This window comes from Petaurus breviceps, unplaced genomic scaffold (genome assembly GCF_028583685.1).
Source record: "Petaurus breviceps papuanus isolate PSGF00001 unplaced genomic scaffold, PetGlider_PUasm1.0 225, whole genome shotgun sequence".
NCBI classification, from domain to species: Eukaryota; Metazoa; Chordata; class Mammalia; order Diprotodontia; family Petauridae; genus Petaurus; species Petaurus breviceps.
In genome coordinates, this window is record NW_027185889.1 from 3,812,520 (window position 1) to 3,835,896 (window position 23,377).

General features: G+C 33.9%; 1 protein-coding gene across 1 annotated transcript in view; it reads left to right on the forward strand.

The window, feature by feature from the left end:
• LRRIQ1 (leucine rich repeats and IQ motif containing 1) overlaps positions 1–23,377 on the forward strand; it is a 308,516-nt gene that overhangs the window by 50,693 nt on the left and 234,446 nt on the right. The window contains exons 11-13 of the mRNA XM_069095103.1: positions 4,727–4,877; positions 18,055–18,248; positions 18,810–18,937. Of these exons, the coding sequence (XP_068951204.1) occupies positions 4,727–4,877; positions 18,055–18,248; positions 18,810–18,937 (473 nt within the window). The remainder of the gene's footprint in view (positions 1–4,726; positions 4,878–18,054; positions 18,249–18,809; positions 18,938–23,377) is intronic.

Sequence of the window (23,377 nt, forward strand, 5' to 3'; positions counted from 1 at the left end):
CAAGAGCCCTCCTCAAATTTAATATTTTAAAAAATATATTGTAGGTACCAATGGAACACTTGGCCTCTCTTTTATCCTTCCTCACATGTGTCATATGATTCATCTACCTCCTTTTCCATTTATCATAGCCTGTTATATCCCTTATACCATTTCTTGAACATCAGTAAGTTATCATTGGAAGTATACTGCAATTTGCTTGCATCTATAATAAACCTCTCCTTTGACTTTTTGTTAACCATCAATTTGAATTCCTCAGAAATTGTGATGTTCCAAGCTTTACACCAATAGGTCATCACTAGGAGACCATGTGTGTTGAAAAGATAGGTCTTTGTATCAGGTTGGAGCTTGGAATCATTAAAAGCACTTCATAATTTACCAAATGTAACCTATTCTGCTCTCTTATGCCTCTTCGAATACTTTCAGGCTTAACATCATGTCCATCCCCAGTGATTGTCCCAAATATCCATACTCATATACTACCTCAAATGTATTGGCAATCTAATTACACATCATAATCTATACCATGGTTCAGTGAATTACAGCCTTTGGGTCAAATCTATTTTTTTTGTTTTTGTATGGCAATAAAACTTTTCGTGTGCTGTGCAAAAACTGTATTGGTCCAAATGCTACAGTTTGACCCCTTTTCTGGACAATAAGAATTTTCCTTATTTGTTTTTTTTTGTATGGTTTATTAGGCTAATCTTTTTTTAATAATGGTGGATTTTATTGATGAGTAGATGAATGGTCCTCCAATCTCTTAATTTTATGTTTTGTATTTTATGTTTTGTAGACTTCAATCAATGAAATCATACTTTTACAAAGGTCTTTCACAAAGACCTTTTTATTTTGTTTTGTATTTATCATCAGTCTCATTTCTGAGCATTACCATCCCAGATACTGTACTTATGGCACTATAATGTTTCTCTTTATTCATTCTGCCATTGCTTTTAGCTTCATATTTTTTTTGAAATCTCAGTTGATTATTAAGTTCACAGTGTGTCTGCATTGCTTTTTATTTAAATACTAGCACTTTTTTCTTTAACTCATCAAATTCATTTTTTCTTGTGACATAAGAATTTATATTTTTGAAACTGTTCCATCTTTTTGGTTTTAGTTTTCCCCATTGAATTTAATGCGATCCTACTTATTCTTCACTTGAATTCTTTGAAATCTTAGCCTTCAAACTTATATGAACTGATACTGAGTGAAGTAAGCAGAACCAGGAGAACACTGTACACAATAACAGCAATATTGTTTGATGATGAATTATGATAGATTTAGCTCTTCCCAGAAATACAGTGATCAAGACAGGTACAAAAGACTCATGGTGGAAAATGCTATCCTTACCTAGAGAAAGAACTATGAAGTCTGAATACAGAGTGAAGCAGACTATTTTCACTTTTTGTTGTCTTTTGTATTTTTTCTTTCTTATGGTTTTTCACTTTTTGTTGTTTTTTCTTTCTTATGGCTTTTCCCTTTTGTTCTGATTCTTCTTTCACAATATGACTAATGTGGAAATATATTTGATATGACCGTACATATATAAATATCAGATTGCTTGCTTTCTGGGGGAGCAGGGGAGAGAAGGGAGGTAGAGAGATAAATTTGGAAATCAAAATCTTATACAAGTGAATGTTGAAAACTATCTTTACATGTAATTGGAAAAAAACACTATTAAATGGGGAAATTTTTTTTAATTTAAAAAAAATGTTAGCTTTCATTATCTATAGTGTGCTAGATTATGCCTGGTCTTCTTTCCTTTTGATTTTTACAAAATATAAGTTGGAATGCTCACTTCAAATATCCTTGGCATTTCTACTTTAAAAGCTTATTGTTTGGGTCATGTTTAGAGTAGTAGTTTTCCTCATTACTTTCTCCACCTTTTTAAGATCAAAATGATCATAGAATCACATCAGAAATTTGTTAATTCATTAAATTTTGCCAGAGAATGGCTGCATTTGTGTGGATAGCTTAAGTATCATGTCCCTACACTAAGATGGGGCAAATAGATATCACAGGGGACAGAGAGATGGGCCTGGAATCAGGAAGACCTTAGTTCAACTTTGACCTCAGATATTTACTAGCTGCGTGACCCTGGGCAAGTCACTTCACCCTGTTTGCCTAAGTTTCTTCATCTGCAAAATGAGCTAGAAGAAGGAAATGGAAGCTCCAGTATCTTTGCCAAGGAAACCCCCAAACCCACGAATTGGGTCACCAAGAGTCAGACACAATTGAAATGACTGAAAAACAGCACACTGTGATGCCTTTCTGCCACTACTGTGATGCTGCCTGAACTCATCCTACTGCTGCCATGAAAGCATTTCTGTCTCTTTCACCATTGATTCTAATCCATACTTCTCTTCTTTGGTTTGTAGATTTCATCTTAAAATGTTTCTTTATAATATAGAACTTGAATTCCTGCATCTCTTATCTAATATGTTCCTTTTGACAAAAGTATATCCTTTTGTAGTGTAAAGCCATGCATGAGCAGCTTTCCAGAGAACTGTTGCTGTGAACAGCTTTCAAGGTTATAATTACATAGTGTAGTGAACTCTCTATTTATTCAATAACAAATCAGAGCAAAAATTCATAGAAAATCAAAATACAGCATTCGCAATGTTACAGCTTATCACAGAAAATCAAAATACAGCATTCACCATGTCACAACCCAACAACTTTTCACTAAGATGGCCACATAGTTTTCACCAAAATGGTCATATAGTTTTAAACAAAGTACATTCATTTAGTCAATCACAAAATCCTTAATTCAGTCACAAAGTACAAAAGTCAAAATTCTCCACCCCTAGGTCACAGTAAATCATAATTTTCTCAGTCAGTACACAGTGTCCAAGTAAAGTCTTCTTTCAGCTTGACTTGAGGCTGGCTCTCAGCTTCCATGGTTCCTCTTCCATGGTCCCAGCTCCAACTGTCACCTGGGTTCAAAGGCAGGCAGCTCCCAGTTCCTTATCCAGCACCTTGTCCAATTCTTTGTCTAGTTCCCATTCCATATTGAAGTTCACAGTGTCCAGTCTACCTCAAGTCCTTCACAGTTCCTGTTTCTGGGAAGACAAAGCTTTACAGAGCCACAATAATATTCATGAACATTGTTGGCACCATCACCAATTTACGGTCTCCCTGTGAAATCAACTCAGACCCACCAACAGGGTCTGAGAATTCACACATCATCAACATAGAAATCAACACAGACCCATAAACAAGGTCCAAGAGGTCAGCGCAAATCGTCAACAGAGGTGTGGGATACCACAAGTTTTCTTCTTGACTCTGCCACCACAAGAGTCTTCAAATCTGCTGTCTCTAGCCTAGGAATTCTCCTTATATATGGTCATTAATTCCTACCCTTCCTGTTGCAGGAGTTCATGAGTTCTAGGGTTCACAAGTTTTGGGGTTTACACATTCTGTTTCTTAACAGACTTGATACAAGTCTCAAAAGAAACTTGAACTGAAACAAGGTGTTAATTCAATAGCTGAAACAAGGTGTGAACCACTGTACTTGCCATTACATGTAGCCAAATTCTAGTTATGAATTGCAGCTCACCAAGCCTTGGCGATAACATTGAAGTTGAATTAACCTTGTATTAAGTTCTCTAGTGGGCCTTGTTTATTGAACATATTCTGGAATTTGTAAACAATTTCAAAACTATTTTTTTCTACCCCTTTCCCATAAAATACTTGTTTGAAATGAGATACTTAGCTGTCTCTTGGTTCTTTTTTCTAACTTTCCTAGTTATTTGCATGTGGACTTTACTTGTTCACTTGTTGGGACTGACCTTTGGATTAGGCTCTCCAGCCTTTTTCTTTGGAGGGTGGGCATAGCAGGGGTCATCTTGCTTTGTTTTCTTTTCTTAATGTGACTTTACTTGCCCATTTGTGCTTGGTCTGCATTTAACAGATTTTTGGCAACTTCTTACAAAGATTATCTGTCCTTAAATGTTTTCTTTGAAAAGTCTTATGAAGAAATCCATATTCTGTCTATTTCTCACTTTGCCCCTTTCTCTTTTCTCACCACTCAACCAACTCAGAGTTCAGGCACTACCAACTGGTATTTCACTAACAGCCCCTTTTATCCATGAAATAGTAGTCAATATAACCTTGGAGTGACAATTATTTTGTTATTTGTTTTATCCACATTTGACAGAGAAGGAAAAGAAGGGATAATTTGCTTAAGAAGAAATATTTTAATAAATGTATTAATGGCAGGTCTAGAAGCCAGATATTCTGATACCTACTTTGTTTACTCTTTACACTGCCTATATGATATAATAATAATTATATATAATATGTAGCTTGTTATATATTCTATAAAATAATCAAAATAATATTTTCATAATGATTTTTTCCCCGCAGATTTAGGGTTAAGAGTTGAATAAGTTGAATAGGAATTTCAGTTGGAAGACTACATCATCTCATTCAATTTATTATTTGACCATTTGAAAAATAGTTTGTGTGAGCATTTTTTTTTAAACAATCAGGGTTAAATAATTTGCTCAAGGTTACACAGCCAGTTATTTCTGGGTGTGGTGCTAAGTATCTGAGCTCGGATTTGATCTCCAGGTCATCCCGACACTGGAGCCAGTGCTCTTACTCACTGAGCTACCTGGCCGACCCTGTGTGAACATTTTTAGGGACATCAGACACAACTTGGATGCATTTTTTCTTTTGGTTAATATGTCACTAAAATATAACTTTGTGTTTTTATTTATTTCAGGGAAACCAGATTCAGGTTATAAATTGTGAGAATTTAGAAAATCTCTGCATCCTTCTTCTGAATGACAACGAACTGACTTCTTTTCATGGATTGGATGATTGTAGTAATCTTCGAAATATTGAAGTTTCTAATAATAAGATCACCCGAATTGGTGAGAAAGCATACTTTCTATATGTAAAATCATATTTATATATTGTTTGATTTCATTTTAGAATAGCTCTAGCAGCAAGTGGATCTTTTGCCTCTGGTGCAGTTGAAAGTACAGAAAAATGTATAAAATGTTCATCCATTATTTCAAGAATGCCCATACCATTAGAATAAGGTGGGCCTTGGTTTTACTCTGGTAGCCAAATTGACTATTTAAATTGCTGCCTAGAGAGCTATGGTCCTATTTTTTAAGTATTCAGAAGCCAATGTTGGAGTATTATAACATTTTAATTCTTAGCAAGGAGCATTAAAACAATCTAGCAAATCATTAGTGAATATATGACAATGTATTTGAGGGTGGAGGACATGCCAGAAAGCCAAGAAATGTGATTGATGTTGGTCCAGCATAGGTACCCTTTACTTTCAGATGTCAAATGGGCACTCTAGGACTGTGGGAAAGCCAAAAAAAGTCAGCTGCTCTCATCTGAAACCCCCTAGGTGGGTCTACTCTCTGAGGTTAGTTCTAAGCTTTCCTGCTATTTGTTGGTATATATTATGGGATAGCTCTTGGGAGTCCCCTCAGTGAATGTGAATCCCTGGGGTTGAAGGGTAGGGATGCCTAGAACTGAACAGAACACTCACCCGAGGAACTTCCAAACCAGGGTTTATCTGAACTCGAAGCAGACATTCTCTGGATGATTCTAGAGAGATGGGAGGGGAGGAAGGGGAGAATATTTTGCCTACTATAAAACTTGTCTGCATTTTTGAAGTACCTTAGAGCACTTTAATGATGATGAGTGTTAACATCCTTTTGGAATTTTTTATACTTGTATGTAATTTTATGTTTCACTAGTTTGAAGGGAAATAAATTTATCTGATTGCAAGCTGAATACCTTCTTGCTAATTATAAATTCTTCCCTGCTATAGTCATCCTTACCTTTTCATTTCTTCTAAGGCATCTAACCTCTCTTGTTCCAGTTTCCTTATCCATAAAATCAAGGAGCTGTCCTTTTAGGACCCTTTGAATTTTAAACCTATGATTTTTAATAGTATGTATGTATATGCGTACATATATGCACATGTATGTATGTATATATTATATGTATGTAATATACATATACTTTTATTTATATGTAATTATCTTTTTCCATATCATGGGGATCAGCGGTGTGGCACCCCTGTGATCTGGAAAATTGTGTAAAATTTTTTGCCCTTCCTTTGTATCAGAGAAGTGTGAATTATTATGGTATTACTGGATAAAATATATTGATATTATGCAATACTATACATATATTTTATTAATTCCTGAGTTTCTAAACCCTTTCTCTGTCATCTGCTGGCCTTTGCATACTATCTGTGACTACAGCAACCCCCCCCCCAAAAAAAATTACCATTTAATTTCTTATGCTGATCCAATCCACTATATCCAATCCAATATATCAAAACTGCCATAGGGAAAGCTACAATATGGAAGGGATAACTTATATGTTTTTCTTTATTCAAATTAGGGAGAATATCACATTTATGTACTTCAAACAGACACTCATATGTAAATATCTGCCTATACAGTGTTTTCAGATTCAACCTTTTTAAGTTGTGTGCTGCCTTCAATGGGGCCACCCATGGGCTTTTAACATTTAAATACTGATACTTGGATATAAAATTGTTGATTTAAAACTTTGAGTTTAAAATGCATACTGAAATAAATCTTTTCTCCCTCACTTGAAGAGAGCACAACTGCATTGAAATATATGTTAATGTTATTGGCATTCACTTGAAGGAATCATGCCAGTAACCTAAAGGCAACTAAGAAAAGAGGCTGTTTGTAAGGAGAAATGCTTAAACTTCCATTCATCCAGTTTTCCTTGCCAGTAACAGTGTATGGAATTTTTTGTAGTGGGTGGATTTCCTGAGGTGTAGCCATATGCAAGATTGATGTGAAATGTGCCACGATATTAATTGGTGTACCTGAGGTATCTCTGTGTAGTGCAGAGCATACAAGGTAAAAGGCCCCTATGCTGTCTGTTGTATACAGTGAAAACACTGTATTTATTGAGTGTGAGAAGTTTGCAAGAGAAATTGGATGGGCAGGAAAGATTAGAGCTACTGGGGTCTCTGCTTCTTCATCTTCAAGACCTGCCTTCGAAGGGGTCTGATTAAGCCTAGAGAACTGCATTGACTTTGACTTTCAATGATATATTGAAAGCAAAAAAAAAATCTCATGGCAGTACACAAAGATAGACTTGTCTTTATAAGTGAAAAATGTCCTTCTATCCTGTAATATTTCTATGAGAACTGAAATAAACTTGGAAGGAAAAGAAGTAAAATACTTTGGGTCATGTATTCAGTTTTCAAATGTAGGTTGTAGTTGTTTCTATGAAATGAATTACAGTGCTAACTATACTTACTGAATTCCAATTAGAAAACTTTTGGGTAAATTCTTATTATTATTGATTTTGTTTGCATGGAAGTGATAAAGAGTTATATGTCTGTGGAAAAAAAGTTTTTTCCCCCCTTTGGCCTAGTAAAATATAACATTTACTTAAAATTGTCAAAAAAAGTCAACTTATGAAATGTATCAAAAAAACCATTAAAATTCTTGTTGTTTAGTCATTTCAGTCATGTCTGACTCTGTGACACCATTTGGGATTCTTTGGAATGGTTTATACCATTTCCTTCTCCAGCTCATTTTACAGATGAGGAACTAAGGCATACCTGCTTAAGTGACTTGCCTAGGGTTATAGCTAGTATGTGTCTGAGTCCAGATTTGAACTCAGGAGGAGAAGTCTTCTTGACTCCAGGCCTGGTACTCTATCCACTGTGCCTTAAGATAAATTTAGTGGGTTTTGATTCAATTTTTAAAATTGAAAAAAATACAGCAAGCATGATATATAATTTTATTTTAATAATATTTTTTCATATTTAACAGTACTACTGACTGCAATTACTGATATATGTATTAGTTTTCTGTAAAGAGTGTTCATATAATTTTATTAAATATAGTCACTAAAATAAATATTTACATAAAACATTTCAATGTTTTTCCTCTGTGATGTGAGAGAACACTTTTATATGTGGAAAAATCAACTATTATAAAATTTTAGTCATGGTTTTTTTTCCTATATTCTGTGGAATACTTAATATAAAAGAAAAACATATTTTCCCTTTCATTATATTGCATTGATAATTGCCTCTATTTTTCCAGTATAATAGTAAAATGATATTTAGTATTAGTTATGCAAGCATATATAATACTAAAATGATATTTAGTATTAGTTATGCAAGCATATTCTAGATACTCAGTGCATAATTAGAATAATTAATTTAAGCTAATAATACTGGTAAATTTATTTTGACAATTGGAATATTTCTAGTACTTTAGGTAGACTCCAAGAATCAGTGAGAAGGTATAGATAGGTTTTCAGGGCTGTAGGGCATATCAGGCAATATTTCCAGCAAGTTTGGAAACTTAGAAAGTAAGAATTGATTTTCAATGAGTTATAACTGTTTCCTACATATTTGAAAAATGTAGAAAATAATTAAAAGCAGGTATAATTTAAAGTAATAGAAAGTACCCCCAACATTCTTCTGTATTTTATTGATGTCTAAGAGTAACATCTTAGAACTAATTTTTTTCAAATATATTTACAATAAGAAATCAACAAGATACAACAATTTAAAGGTAAATTGATTTTTCACATCCTGTAATTTATGTTTAAAAGTGGGATTAATATAATGGAGTGGACATTAATCTTTTCATATTTGTGAACTATTAGAAATAAAATAAATTTACTTCTATTGTCCAGTGTCTAGTTATACTGTGTTAAAAGTATTCTTAAAATGTATAACTATAAGATTTCTGCATTTACAATTGAAAGGAAACTGAAAATATTTGTATCATTTTTGTAGATGTTGGGCAAAAATAAGAAAAACAAAACAAAACCTGAAATATAATAACTTAAAGTCTGTTATTTTGATGTCCAAATTAGGGCATTAATTTGGTGAGGCAGTCATCAAGTTAGTTCATGTGTATCTTGAATTGTCAGTGCATATAAGGCAATGAGAAGAGTCCATAGTTGAGTATGAAATTAGCTTGGATTTCACTGAGGAGGTTTCTTAGTGCTTTCAACAAAACAAATTCACATATGAAAACTGTTTTAGGAAAAATTTAACCAGCAAGTAAACGTCATTTCTGATCTAATAAGTTGATCAAGTAGATTTTTCAGTATCATAGAACAAGGGAAAGAAAATAGAGATCATATTTAAGATGCTTTAAAGATGTTATTTGGGAAATAGCATTAGTAAATTATTCATTTATTTTCAGTGTTGAAGGTGCAACTTCAATTTCTTTGCCAAAAAAACCCCCAAAACAAACTAAACTTCTGTTCATAGTAGTTAGGGTGATAGCATAGCAATTCAAATCTTTTCTTCTAGATTTTCTCAGTTTTTGTGATTGTGTAGTGAAATGTTTATGGAAAATTTAGCCTTTGATAATGTGAAATGATTGGTTTCATCCATCCTTTCCTGCACATTTTTCCTTATAAACCAGTACGTCTGTGAACAGTTTTGCAAGTATCCAGGTAGAGGAACACGTTTTTGAAAAATCAATAGGTTCTCTGCACTTCCCTACCACTCCCACCCCTTCCATTTTCTCTTTGGATTAGAATGAAGTGATTAGATGTCCACTAGATGGTGCCATTTTGCTTTTTATCTTTTACAGGTAACTAGGTACCTAGGGCACACGCTTAGAGAATTTTAGAACAAAGAAGAAACTTGTATTCAATTTAATTCAACAAATAGTTACTAGATGACTACCATATATGATACAATGTGCTCTGTGCTGGGGATACAAAGAAGAAATAACACACATCACTTGCCCTCAAAGAACGTATTCTAGAGATGAAATTTTGGAATCATCTTTGAGTAGACTTTTCCCTTCTTTACCGCTACATTTAAGGAGGCCCATGATCCTTTGATTTTTACTTTGTCAGTATCTTTTAGCATCAGCAGTGCCACTCTTCACTTATTCTGTCTTCACTGTAGTTGAAGTTCTTGCTAATTTTGCCCAGACTGTCATAACAATCTCCCAAATGATATCTGTCTCTAGTTTCTTCCTCTTCTAATCCATTATTTTATCATTATCCTTGAGAAAATAATTTTCACAATATACAAATCTGGCCGTGTCACTCCTTTGCTCAAAAATCTTCGGTGACTATTGCCTGGAGGATAAAGCCCTTTACAATCTGTCTTCAATCTTTCTAGCCTTACTACCCCTCGCATAATCTACATTTCAGTCAAACAGTACTACCCGCTGTTACCTGATCTCATCCTGCCTTCTCCTTTCCCTGTACATTCATTCAAGCTGTCACTGTGGCTGGAATTCACTCCCTCTACTCCTTCAACTTTGGAAATCCTCTTTTTCCTTAAAGGCCCAGATCTTTCACTCGCTTGATATAAAACTGAATGGTATAAATACATGAAGACCTAAAGGAAGTACTCTATAAAATTTGAAAAGGAAAGTTTTACTCCTAGTTTGGCCTAGGATGGCTATTATCTAATCAGCCATTGAAATCCATAGCATCTCATAGCTGGAAATTACCTTAGAGGTATTTTATCACAGCTTTTACATTTTCAGAAGGGGAAATTGAGGTCTGGAAAGGTTTAGTGTTCAAAGGTTATACAATAAGAGTTAGATCTAGAGCCAAAAATCAAGTGTCCTGTCTCTCAGTCTTCTCACCATACTAACCAGATGGCCAGAAATACATTTATTGAACACTCTTAGGATGCATAGGGCTTCACTCAGTAAGAAATTACACTCTCAATATAATGATAGATGACATTTTTATGATAGTGTTCATAAAGGAATCTATTAAAGCCCTTCTTTGATGACTTATGCTAGCCCTGGGTTCTCAAAGGTAAATATAACGTCTGGTATGAACTACCAAGCAAAGCTAGAAAAGTTTCTGTTACAGTGTTAGTGACAGACTCAATGTCTCTTTTTTGAGGACTAGCCTAAGTAGGTTAAAAAAAAACTCATCTATAGATTGGCTACATGTTTATATATTTTTTCAACCTTACTGACTCTCAAAGAGCATTTTCTTCTTGACGTTCACATCAATACTGGGACACCTTAGGAAAAAAATCACAGATCCTTAAAGTATGACACTAAAAAGTTAAAAAAGTGCTGTGATTTTATTGTTATTGGAACATGTCTTTTTTTTTTCTTTTTAGGAGATTTTTATTCATTTGAGTTTCTTTGAGACAAGAGTTTGCAGAGAAAATGACTATGTGAGCAATTTACCGTAACCAAGAGTCTTCTTGGGACTAAGTGTTACTGGCTTTTGAGGGATCCTAGGTAATTCCTGGAAATAAAAAGACATAAAACGAAACAACTCCAAACCAAAAAAGGAGGAGGAGGTGGAAATTAAGGATTAGGAGGAGTTTGAAATGAAGTAGGAGGAGAAGGAGGAGAAGAAGAAGGAGGAATAAGAGGAGGAATAAATACGTGACCACAAAGTAAAAACAAAAATAATCATTGTATTTAGTAACAATATTGACCTTACCTCAAAAACCCTTGTGTTTCTGAGATTACATACAAACACCAGCCTGGCACTTAAAACTCCTCATTTTGCCTCTAGTTTACCTTTCCAGCTTTGTATATCAATACCCTTCATGGCCTTTCATTCCATTCAAACTGTTCCCCAAAATTGATATTACATTTCCTATCTCTGTTCGTTTGTGCTTTCTATTCCAAGGCCCTAGTTGTTCTTTCTAGTTCCACTTTTTATAATCCCAAATTCTTTCAGAGCCCATCTCACGTGTCATCCTCTACATGAAGACTCTCCCAGTTCCTCCAGTTGTTAGTATTCTTTCATTCCTTAAAACATCACACTCCTCTTTTTATATGTGGGATCAGACCAGGAGAACAAAAATCCCTTGAGCATAAGAACTTTTGTTCTTTGTTTAGTCTGCGTTCTTTAGCACCTGGCAGAGAGAGTGACTTGCATACAGTAGATTCATAATTGTTGAAGTGGATTAGGTCAGAAATCGAGAGGCCATTCTGGTGAGGAAAAGAGGAAGTTACCTGGTGAGCCTTTTGTATGTGCAAATATAACTCACTGATCAACCTAAATTAGAAAAAGAAAGGCTTTTTCCTTATCTTGCTCAGTTCCACAGATTTCATAGTACTTTCTGGACATTTCCAGACATCCCACAGGCATGTAACTTTCTTATCCTCCTTTTCCAGCTTTCCTTTATATATTGTTTCTTCTATTAGAATGTAACTTCCTTGAGGACAGGGACTATTCTGTTTGCTGTTATTGGTATTCTCAGTGCTTAATACCAAACCTGGCACATTGTTGTTGTCATTCAGTCCTGTCTGACTCTTTGAGACCCCCATGGACCATAGCACTCCAGGCCTTTCTGTTCTCTATCTGTCCAAGCTCATGTTTATTGAACCCATGACACTATCCATCTAATCCTCAGCTGTCCCCTTTTTCATTTGCTTTCAATATATTTTTTTTTAAAGCAATCGAGGTTAAGTAACTTGCTCAAGGTTACACTGCCAGCTATTTATGGGTGTGGTGCTAAGTATCTGAGCCCGGATTTGATCCCTAGGTCATCCCGACACTGGAGGCGGTGCTCTTATTTGCTGAGCCACCTGGCCGCCCCTAAGCAATTGGGGTTAAGTAACTTGCTCAAGGTTACACGGCCAGGTGTTTCTGGGTGGGTGCTAAGTGTCGGAGCCCGGATTCGATCCCCACGTCATCCCGACACTGGAGCCGGTGCTCTTACTCGCTGTGCTACCTGGCCGCTCCTGCTTTCAATATTTTTCAACATCAGAGTCCTTCCAATTGAACAAAAAAAGAAATATGAAAGAAGAAAAAAAAGATGCATTCAAGCAAAGACATTTGCCACATTGGCTTTATATAAAAATCCATATTTCATTCTTTATCTTATGTCCCTTACCTCTTGGGCAGGACGTGGGAAGCATGCATCATCTTTGGTTCTCTGTAATCATAATTCATTGTTCAGAGTTCTTAGATCTTTCAAAATTGTTTTTCTATACGATGTTGTAATGGTATAAATTGTTCTCTTTCTGCTCAATTTGTTCTACATCAGTTCATCATATTTTATCTGAAAACTTCCATTTGAATATTTCTTCTGATGCAGTAATATTTCATTATATTCACTTATCATAATTTGTTTAACCATTCTCTAATAACGATGATACCTAGAATTTATATAGCATTGTAAAGTTTGCAAAGCGCTTTAATGTGTCATTTCATTTTATCTTCATAATAACCCTGTGAGATGGATGATATTATTAGTATTTTGCATATGAGGAGACTGAGATTCAGAGGTAAAGTGACTAGCCCAGGTTCGCACAGCTAATAAGTGTCTGAGACAGGATATTCAGGTCTGACTGCTTAGGACTAGGTGCTCCAAGGACTAGGGTGCTAACCCTATCCGCTATGCCACTTAGTTACCATAGGTAAGCATTTCCTTAGTTTCCAGTTCTTTGCCTCTATAAAATGAATATATTCAACTTTTCTTATTTTGATTCACATGAAACTGACTTTCATTTGCTCTCATTCTCTCCACCCTTCCTCTGTATTTGTATACTCTTTACTTCATGCTACCCCTCTTCCATTATGGTAGATAGTGAATTCTCTTCCCTTCCTTATCTTTTCCTTCCCAATGAAGTCCTCTGTCCTTTACATTTATCTTCTCCTAAACCCATAAAAGCAGAAAAAACCTACACCCCATTTTAAGGTGAGAAATAACAGCTTAACAAATATTGCTGTTCAAAAATAGAATAGGCTGCCATGGAAGCTAGTGAATTTGCCCTTACTGGAGTCAGTCAAACATTTGTTAAGGAGGGTGCAGAGGATGTTTTTATGTAGATTATTTGGACTAAATGGCCCTGGAGGACATTTCTAATTTTGAGATTGTTATTGTGCGAGTAGTAACACTATAAAAGCCATACCTTGCCTACCAAATCTTCAGATTTTAATAAGCATAGAGGCTTTGGTGTATTTATTTTGCTGTAATATCCTCTACCCACCACAACCCTAAGTCTCTAGAATCATCAACTAATATAATACTATATATTTGTATATTAACTATTTAAAGCTTTGAGTAGTTGTCACTTTTTAATAGCAATATTTTGTCAGTTCTGTTCAATTAAAAATTTAACTCAAGGGAAATATATTTACTGATGTCACTGATAAATGGAGAAATGTTTTCCTGAAGTTTTTTTAGTGATGTATTAGCATTTTCGCCCATTTCTACAATTTTTCTTCACAAATAAACAATAAAGTTTTCCATTAAATAAAGACAAACTTTTTTTACCCATAGTTTGAGAGTAACAACTCTCTTAGATTATGATTTTAAAGATCTTATTCTTTTTGAAGGAAAGCAGAACATCAGTATGAGTAGAACTTGTTTCATTTTTCATATTTATATTCTTAATACCTAGCACAGAGATTGGTGTGTGGTAGGTGCTTAACAAATATTTATTAATTGATTGATGTGATAGTACAGAAAGTGATGTGTTTATGGTTTTGTTGATTTGTAAAAGAAATTATATTTCTAAATAATAATTACTATGGAAATGAGAACAAATTCTTAAATGTAATACCATTTTAGTATTACATTATGATTATCATATTTATATTTTATTTATTTATATAATAATTATATAATTAGTATTACATAAATAATGCTAAATATATTGAATGAATTGTAGTCTGATCTAATGAAAAGTTAAATGTCCATTTTACATTAGTTCTGGATCTGTTTTGCTAGGTTAAATAAAATATTAGAACTTTTTTGAGTGATAAAGCCATGGAATGTTGACTTTTGCAACTTTTTCTATATATAATAAAATATCTTTCATCTAGCATTTCATCAACTAGCTAGGTGGTGCAATAGATGGAAGGTGGGATTAGGGCTAGGAAGATCTGAGTTCAAATATCCAGCCTCTGACACTTTACTAGGTGTGTGACCTGGGTCAGATTACCTAACTTCTCTGTCTCAGTTTCCTCAACAGTAAAATGAGGATAATAATAATAATTGCACCTACATTCCAGGGTTGTTATGAGGATCAACTTTGATCATATTTGTACAATGTTTAGTGCCTAGCACATAATATTCCCTCACCAAAATTCACAAAGAACCGGGATGCTTGTGGCCTCTGTAATGACATCCTAGAATATCCTGAGGTATCTTCTTAATTAAGGAAAGTTTTCTTCAAACCAAATATTAATAAGTCAGAATAGTCTATTCCCCAGGCACACCAGATAATTTACTGTAAAAGCAGAAGAGCCATTTTTAGTTGGAGGGAAATTCATCGTTCCAGTTTCTAAGATGAGATCTTTAAAACTGATAATGTTTTATGTGAATTTTAATTTCATTTTCTTCCTAGTATTTTTTTTTATTTTTACAGATTTGACTGTTTTCTTCCTTTTTATATGATTCCTTCCTCATCCAAAAACATGATAATATAAAAAAAAATTACAGTGGCAGCATTTAACTAATATTTAGAATTGAGTCATATGGTTTATATGATTTGAAGATGTTTAATGGACTATAATTTTCAGAATATGCATTTGTTTTAAAAATTTATGTTTCTTCTTCAAAGTCATTTTCCTGTACCTTAAAAAGTACATACATTTTCAGAATTTTTTTTTATAAATTTGCTAACAATTAAGTTTTGCCATGTAATTTTGAATTTCTTTTATTTCTCTTCCTCTAAAACTTGAATGATGTACCTATTTCCACTCTAGTGATGATTATATATGGAAAAATGTAAAATGTTGAGAGTTTTGGCTTGATCTAAGGAAGAACATTCTAATTATTAAAGAGATATCAGAAGAATAATTTGCCTTATTCATTCCTTATTAATGGAAGTGTTCCTGCAGAGGATAAAGACTGCTGGTTGGGAATGTTGTAGAAGTAGTTTATGAGTCTTATTGAGGGAGGGACACAAGTTTTGAACCAGAAGAAATCTAAGGCACCTTCACATTTTCATGTTCTGGGATCCTGAGATTTTTTGAAAGGGAAAGTACAGGCAGGGGGGGGGAAAATAAAGTGTAAATGAGAGAAAGGCAGATTTTGCAATAGACAGAAAATAGTTTTCTTAAGTGTTCTGAGTTCTTTCAGAATTAAATCAATATGTCAGTTCTCTATATTAGTTTTTTTTCCCCACACTATATGACTTTTAAAAGTCACTTACCCATTGATAATCCATCCATCATTCTGGTGAATATAGCTCATGTATATATATATATATATATATATATATTCCCACACTTAATTGAAAAGTCTGATGAGAAAGTCTAGTCTAGTGAAATTCTTTTATGGTATTTAGGGTAAATTTGGGTAAGTAATTTAAAAAGCTTTAAGTTTAACTTGAAATATACATCTTAATCTTTAAACTACATATTGACTCCAAAAATAAATATATGTATGAAATATTTTTAAATATTTGAAACACTATTTGAAATAACAGTTGAAACAATATTTGAAAATATTTAACTTAAAAATAATCTCCACAATTACTGAAAATCACACAATTAGCACCTTCCAAATATGTATATGAATGTCACATATGTGTGTATGTACAGACATACATATATACATAGATAACAGGTAACTTGGCTTGTTATAATATTAGAGTTTTAAATCCTTGCAGAGAAAGTTTCACAATTTTCTTTAGTTACTTTTTCCAGAATCAGAGTTCTTAGTGGTATACTTTGATGTTCATTAAGTGTCTTCTGTGTATCAGGAACTGTGCTGTGTGCTCAGCATATTAAGATAAAAATGGCACAATCCTGATTCTCAGATAATTTACTCTTTAATGAGAAAGAAGTGATATAACCACATAATTATGGCAAAGGGAGTATGTGATCAGAATTTGATTTAGTAGCACTCAGTAACACTCTTCAGATTATTTTACAACCCACTGAGCCATCAAGATCATTCAAGGTTCCTTTGGAAGAAATAACAGGAACAACTGTTCAATGACTCTTTGAAAGAAAATATCAGGTGAGCCATAAAACAGAGAGATGTATACCTGGCAAAGATATTTACTGGAGGCAATCCAGTGCCTGGATTAGAGAAATTCCCTGTGGATGAGGTCCTTTACATATTCTTGTTTAAGGAAGACATTGAGCTAATTGTATCAAAACCCAAAAGACTGCAGAGTTTCCCAGAGGACAGCTGCAGTCACTCAAAGTAGTTTGCCTGTAGATGAAGAATGTCTGTTGTCCAGATTTCATAGGGTAGACGTGTGTCTGTGGCAGATAATAAAGACAGGATGATATGATGGGCTCAGGTTGAACAGAAGAGTGGGCTGGCTAAATCTTTTGAATGCTAATATTTTATTGAAGTTACTATATGGCAGCAAGATGCAGAACACCACAGAACTAAAGATAAGCATCTTAGAGAGAAAGGGAGAGAAATCAGTGGAGAAAAGCATGATGCGTTTGAGTAGGCTACAATAAGTAATGAGGAACTATGAGAAACAGGCCTAAAAGTTGTTGTCCGTGAATTATAATATACGAGAATATTGGCAAGAGTGAGGATTGATAAACAGCCAAAATGTTCCTTCAATGTAATGTATTGTTTGGTTTAAATATGTTTCTTTGTCAGAAGGCAGGGTTCAGGGTTGGGATGAAGAGTGGGGATAAACAGCCACTGGAAAATGACTTTTTTTAAGAAAAAAAAACAATTACATAGAAAATGGCACAACAAACATTTAAGACAGTTAAAAGAAATTCCTTGCATTTTCTTCATAGTCTCCTACTAATAAAGATATTTATTATGTACCATATTGGTAATTTAAAATAGAATTATTTTGTTTAAACTTGTATTACTAAATTGGTACCATGTTCTAAAATTTCCACAGTGTCTGGCATATAATAGGCATTTAATAAATGCTTGTTGATTTCCCAAGTTTCAGAAAAATTAGTATCTTCATTTGAAAATATAATTTTATTATTCTTTTATAATAAAATTTTAATAATTTTTGTTAAAATAAATTAGGAAGAATTTAAAATAAGTCCTAAATTATAATTGAGAAAATATAGTAGCATAATAATTTGGGAAATGAACTACACTTAGGATTTAAAAGATCGTATATTACCACTGATCTTACTTAGCAATTTTTCTTCCAGGTGGATTAGAATCTTTGAAATCTCTTCAGCAACTAATTGTGGATCATAATCAGCTAATGAGCACCAGAGGTCTTTGCAGTGTTCCTACTATTACATACTTGGATTGCTCTTATAATAATCTTACTAAAGTTGAAGGAATTAAAGATTGTGGCTTACTTCAGATTTTGAAGTTACAGGGAAATTACCTAACTGAGGTAAATTATTTCACATTAAAGATAAATATATATGTATTTTTTCCCTCGGGTAAATATATATACATGATAGCTTTATTGTTTTAGTAGTTTTGAATAATTTCATCTGTGATTATTATTTTGTGGTCATAATCTGCACAAAATTTTTTATTTATTTTAAAGTGGAATTATTCTTTGCTTAAAAAACAATGTATTTTTGCTCTTTTACAAATGGAATTAGTCCTATATTTATTTTTAATACAGTGTTAGACTTTAAAGCACACCTTTTCACATGTGATATTTCTGATAAGTATGAGACAAATGAGTTAGCAATATTTTTCTTAAGTATGAGACATCACTAAACAAGTGATAATTATAGTTATGAATTATCATCTTTTAAAAATAATTTTTTAATTGCATGAAGAGCATTACTGTCAACCTTATAATTTATATTGAAAAACACTGGCCTTTTGAATCAGTAAACACTCTATTACAATAAATGTGGTATTTCTTAGTTTATTTTAAAATTTAAAGTTTGACTAAAAGAATAAATCTATTATCTTTGTAAACTAAATTTAAATGTAGCTTCCATCTCTGGAGAATCAAGTTTTGCTCAGAGAATTGTACTTGGATGACAACAGTATTTCATCATTGGAAATATTCTCCTCATACTGGCTTCCTTTATTACAGTGTCTAACTGTCTCTCAAAACAGGTAAATTATCTTTTCTTAAGTAATTACTGCCGTGGAAAATTGACTAAAAGACATCCATAGTGTCCCCCAAAAGCAATATTGTCAATAGTATTACATTTTCCAATAACTTAACAAAATAAATTGATTTGTAAAATATTGAACTAGTTTTATATACATTTTAAAATTTAGAATTAAAGTACAATCAAGATAAAGTTTTTAGAATTTTCATTAAGGTTACAATTTCTTTTATTTTACCTAAAGTGTTCCTTCTTTATCGAACATACATTTATAGAAAGTTCTGTAGGAATTCTTCATTTATCCTAGTAAATAATATATTCCTTAAAAAAATACAAGAAGTCTCTTATTCATCTTGAGATATCATTTTCTCTCAAGTGGTATTTATTATATAATAGAAAGACAGTACTAAGCCTCTTTCAACTTATATTTCTTATAGTAACTGTTAAGAAAGCAATATTTTAAAAAATACTTTGGCATTAAATGGAAATGAGTACCTACTACAGGAGTTCAGCGTGAGACCACCAGACATCTGAAGCTTTACAGAAAGAAGTCGTTGGAAACTGAAACATGAGGGAAATAGGTGCACATCTTCTCCTGCTTTGCTATTAGATTAATTTTTCAATGAAGTCTACTCTTTGTCTGCTCTTTCTAATATGATTAATTTGTTCATCAAAGGCAAATAGAAAAAAATTCTTTGAAGAAGAATCTGCTAACTTGGGCTCTATACTTCATGGGAAACAGACTAGGACAGCTCGAACTTGAAGATGTCCAACATCTGTTTCCTTTCTTTTACAATAAAAGATGTCTAAAATTCTCTCTTAATCTTCACCACATTAGGGTGGTCTGTCCTTTGAGCATTTCTCCTCTAAATATTTTAATGTCCATTAGAAATTTAAGACCTTAGCAAGTAGAAAACAGAATCTGCTTTAAAACCCATCATTTGGGGTGCCCATATAGCAATACTTTACTGCTCCCAAATGGATTTTCCCTCAGAATCTCATCCAAAGAGCACTTAAAGATGAAACTGAGAGGAAGACAACAAATAGATGAAAAATAGAAGACCTGTCAGCATTCCTACAACATATTTTTCTTAACCAGTGATAATGGATCTGCCATGTTTGTAACCCAGTATTAGTACTTGATATGTTTTTGGAAGTAGACATAGTACTAAGAATACAAAGATGGGAAGAATTAGTGCACCAATCCAAGTATAGTAGAAATACATGCTAGAGGTTTTGAGGGAATCCCCAATTTATCTAAAAGAGGGAAAGATACTAAAAGACTGGGAAAAATTTTGGGAGATATAAATTTTATATATTTGTGTATATGTAATATATATTTATATATGCATGTTTATGTCTGTATACATATAACATGTTTATATACACATATAACATTTATATACAAATGTGCACACACATATATACATATACTTATCTAAGGGGTGTCTCAAAAGTCTTTTATATATTAGTATTTGTACAGAATCAGTGACTTCACAGGTATAGGGAACTCCCATTGAGGAAACTCCCTCTACTAGTGCAGATCTTTGCCACATTCACAAATTATAGTCTTAGAGTTGCCTAGGTCACCTCTAGTAGTATCTGGATATTATTACTATTAAAAATTGGTGATTAAGATGTTGGTGATTACCAACCTATATGCTTATTTCCTTAGTAGCTAGGAAGCATAGTAGATAGGGTACTGGACCTGGAGTCAATAAGTCCTGTGTTCAAATCCACCTTCAGATACTTACTAGTTTCTGTATGACCCTAGATAAGGCTCTTAACTTGTCTCTCTTGGCTTCCTAATCTGTGAGGATCACTTATTCCTCCTCCCCAGGCTGTTGTGAGGATAAAATGTTTAAAAAATGCTTTTTAAACCTTAAAGTACCCTATAAATGCTAGCTATTACTATTATTATTACTTTTTTGTTTGGTTTTAAAGTTGTATTGTACCCTTTGTTTTATGTCAAAGTCATTTTAAAGAGAAACAGCTAAGGAAAAACAACTGACACAAGAACAGTGTCTGACAGTGTATGCATCATTCTGCACTCATATCCTCTCATGCCTCCAAGGAAAGAAGAGAGGTGAATTTCTTTATCTGTCTTTTGGAATCCAGATTAATCATTACAGTTATATAGTATTCAGCTTTATTGAACTGTTCTTTCCATTTGTATTGTCAGTAAACATTTCCAAACAGCCAGGCACCATGCTAAGAGCTGAGGACACAAAGAAAGGCAAATAGTCCCTGCTTTCAAGGAGGTTACAGTCTAATAGAGGAAACAGCATGCAAATGACTACATATAAACATGCTCTAGACAGAATAAATAGTGAATAATCAAGAGAAAAAAAGGGACTAGAATTAAGAAAGATTCATAAGATTTTCTCCAGAAGGAATTTTAGCTAGAACTTGAAGGAAGCTAGAGAAGTTAGGAGGCAGAGATGAGGAGAGAGAACATTCCAGTATTAGCACAGGCAGTGAAAATGCCTCAAGCCAAGAAATGAAATATCTTGTTCAAGGAATAACAAAGAGTCCAGTGTCATCTGATCTAAGAGTACAGGGTTGGGGGGGGCAGGGTGAGTGAGGGGTGAAGGTGAGATGTAAGATATAAGAAGACTGGAGAGGTAGGCAGGGAGGAGAGTGAAGCTAGGCTGTGAAGGGCTTTGAACACCAAATAGAGGGGTTTATATTGAGAGAGCCATTGAGTTTACTGAGTAGGAGGGTGATGCAATTTCTCTTGTTCAGATATTTCAGTCACATCCAACTTTTTGTGACCCCATTTGTGTATTTCTCAGCGAAGATATTGGAGTGGTTTGCCATTTCCTTCTTCAGCTTATTTTACAGATGAGGAAACTGAGGCTAACAGGGTTAAGTGACTTTCCCAGGGTCACACAGATAGTAAATGTCTGAGGCCAGATTTGAACACAGGAAGATAAGCCTTTTGACTTCCTAGCTCTCTATCCACTGCACCACCTGGCCTGTGACATGGTTGAATCTGCTCTTTAGAAAAAAGTCACTTTGGCAGCTGCATGGAGGATGAACTGCAATTGAGAGACTAGATGTAGGGAAGCCCACCAATAGGTGTCTATTGCAAGAGTCCTGACATGAGGTGAGGGACTGTACCAGGGTAGTGACAGTATGAGAGCAGAGAAGGGGTCATTTGTGGGAGATGTTACGAAGATGAAATCGTCAGACTTTGCTAACAGATGAGATATGGGAGCTGAGAGGTAGTGAGGAGTTGAGAATTATAACTCCACTGGGAGTTTGGGGGACTAGGAGGGTGGTGGGGTCCTTGACAATAATAGAAAATTTTGAAGGGAGCAGAGATTAGGGGTGGGGCATATTATTGTGTATAATGCTTTTCTGCTTCAGCTTACTTCACCCTTACACATTATGTAATGTCATATGTCTTCCAGTGATTCTTTGAATTCCTCATTTTGTCATGTCTTATGATGCAGAAATATTCATTTATATTCCTTTGCTCTAATTTGTTTATCTAGTCCCTACTGAATGATCATCTACTTCATTTTGTTTTTATAATTTTATTTATTTATTGTCTTTTTGGAGGGGAGAAGGCAGGGTAATTGGGGTGAAGTGACTTACCCAAGGTCACACAACTAGTAAGTGTTAAGTGTCTGGGGCTGTATTTCAACTGAGGTCCTCCTGATTCCAAGGCCAGTGCTCTACTGTGCCACCTAGCTGCTCCTATCTATTTCATTTTAAATGTTTTGTTAACCACAAAAGTACTCCTATTATTTTTGGGTTATGGGACCTGTGTGTGCTTGAATACCCTGGATAAAAATATAAGTAAATAGATAAGTTTATATATGATGTTTGATATCAGTCCATACTTTCTTAGAGATGAAATCTACAGAAAAATACAGCCAGTGTGAAATCTCAGTATTTCTGTTGTGAACTATAGAAAAGCATTTGTCTTTGTAAAGAAAACTCTGTCTTAAAGGTTTTTCTTTAACAAGGTGTCTCTTCTGCAGATGTTAAGATCATACAATATTCTCTGATAGCTGCAACCACAGAGATATTTTAGATTATAGGATTAATCAGTAAATTATTATAGGATTATCAGTACTGAGCCAGGTGTCAAGGAGACATTTATCAAGCTGGCCACTTTCCTAGAGGAGGGCCTTCAAAGAGTCCTAATGAGAGATTCCTAAGAGATGATAATGTCCTACAGCTTACATTGTACTGATTTTATTAAGGCCCCATAGTACTATAGATATTTCTAAATGATCTACAGCTAGATCAGATATATCCTCTAAATGATTTATCATATCAACAAACTGATTAATTAATCAGTTCTTTAGTACTTGAATATATATAGGTGGGCTTGGAAAAGCCCTGTTGCCTATCCCTTCTTTTTTTTTTTTTTTAAAGCAATCAGGGTTAAGTAACTTGCTCAAGGTTACATGGCCAGTTATTTCTGGGT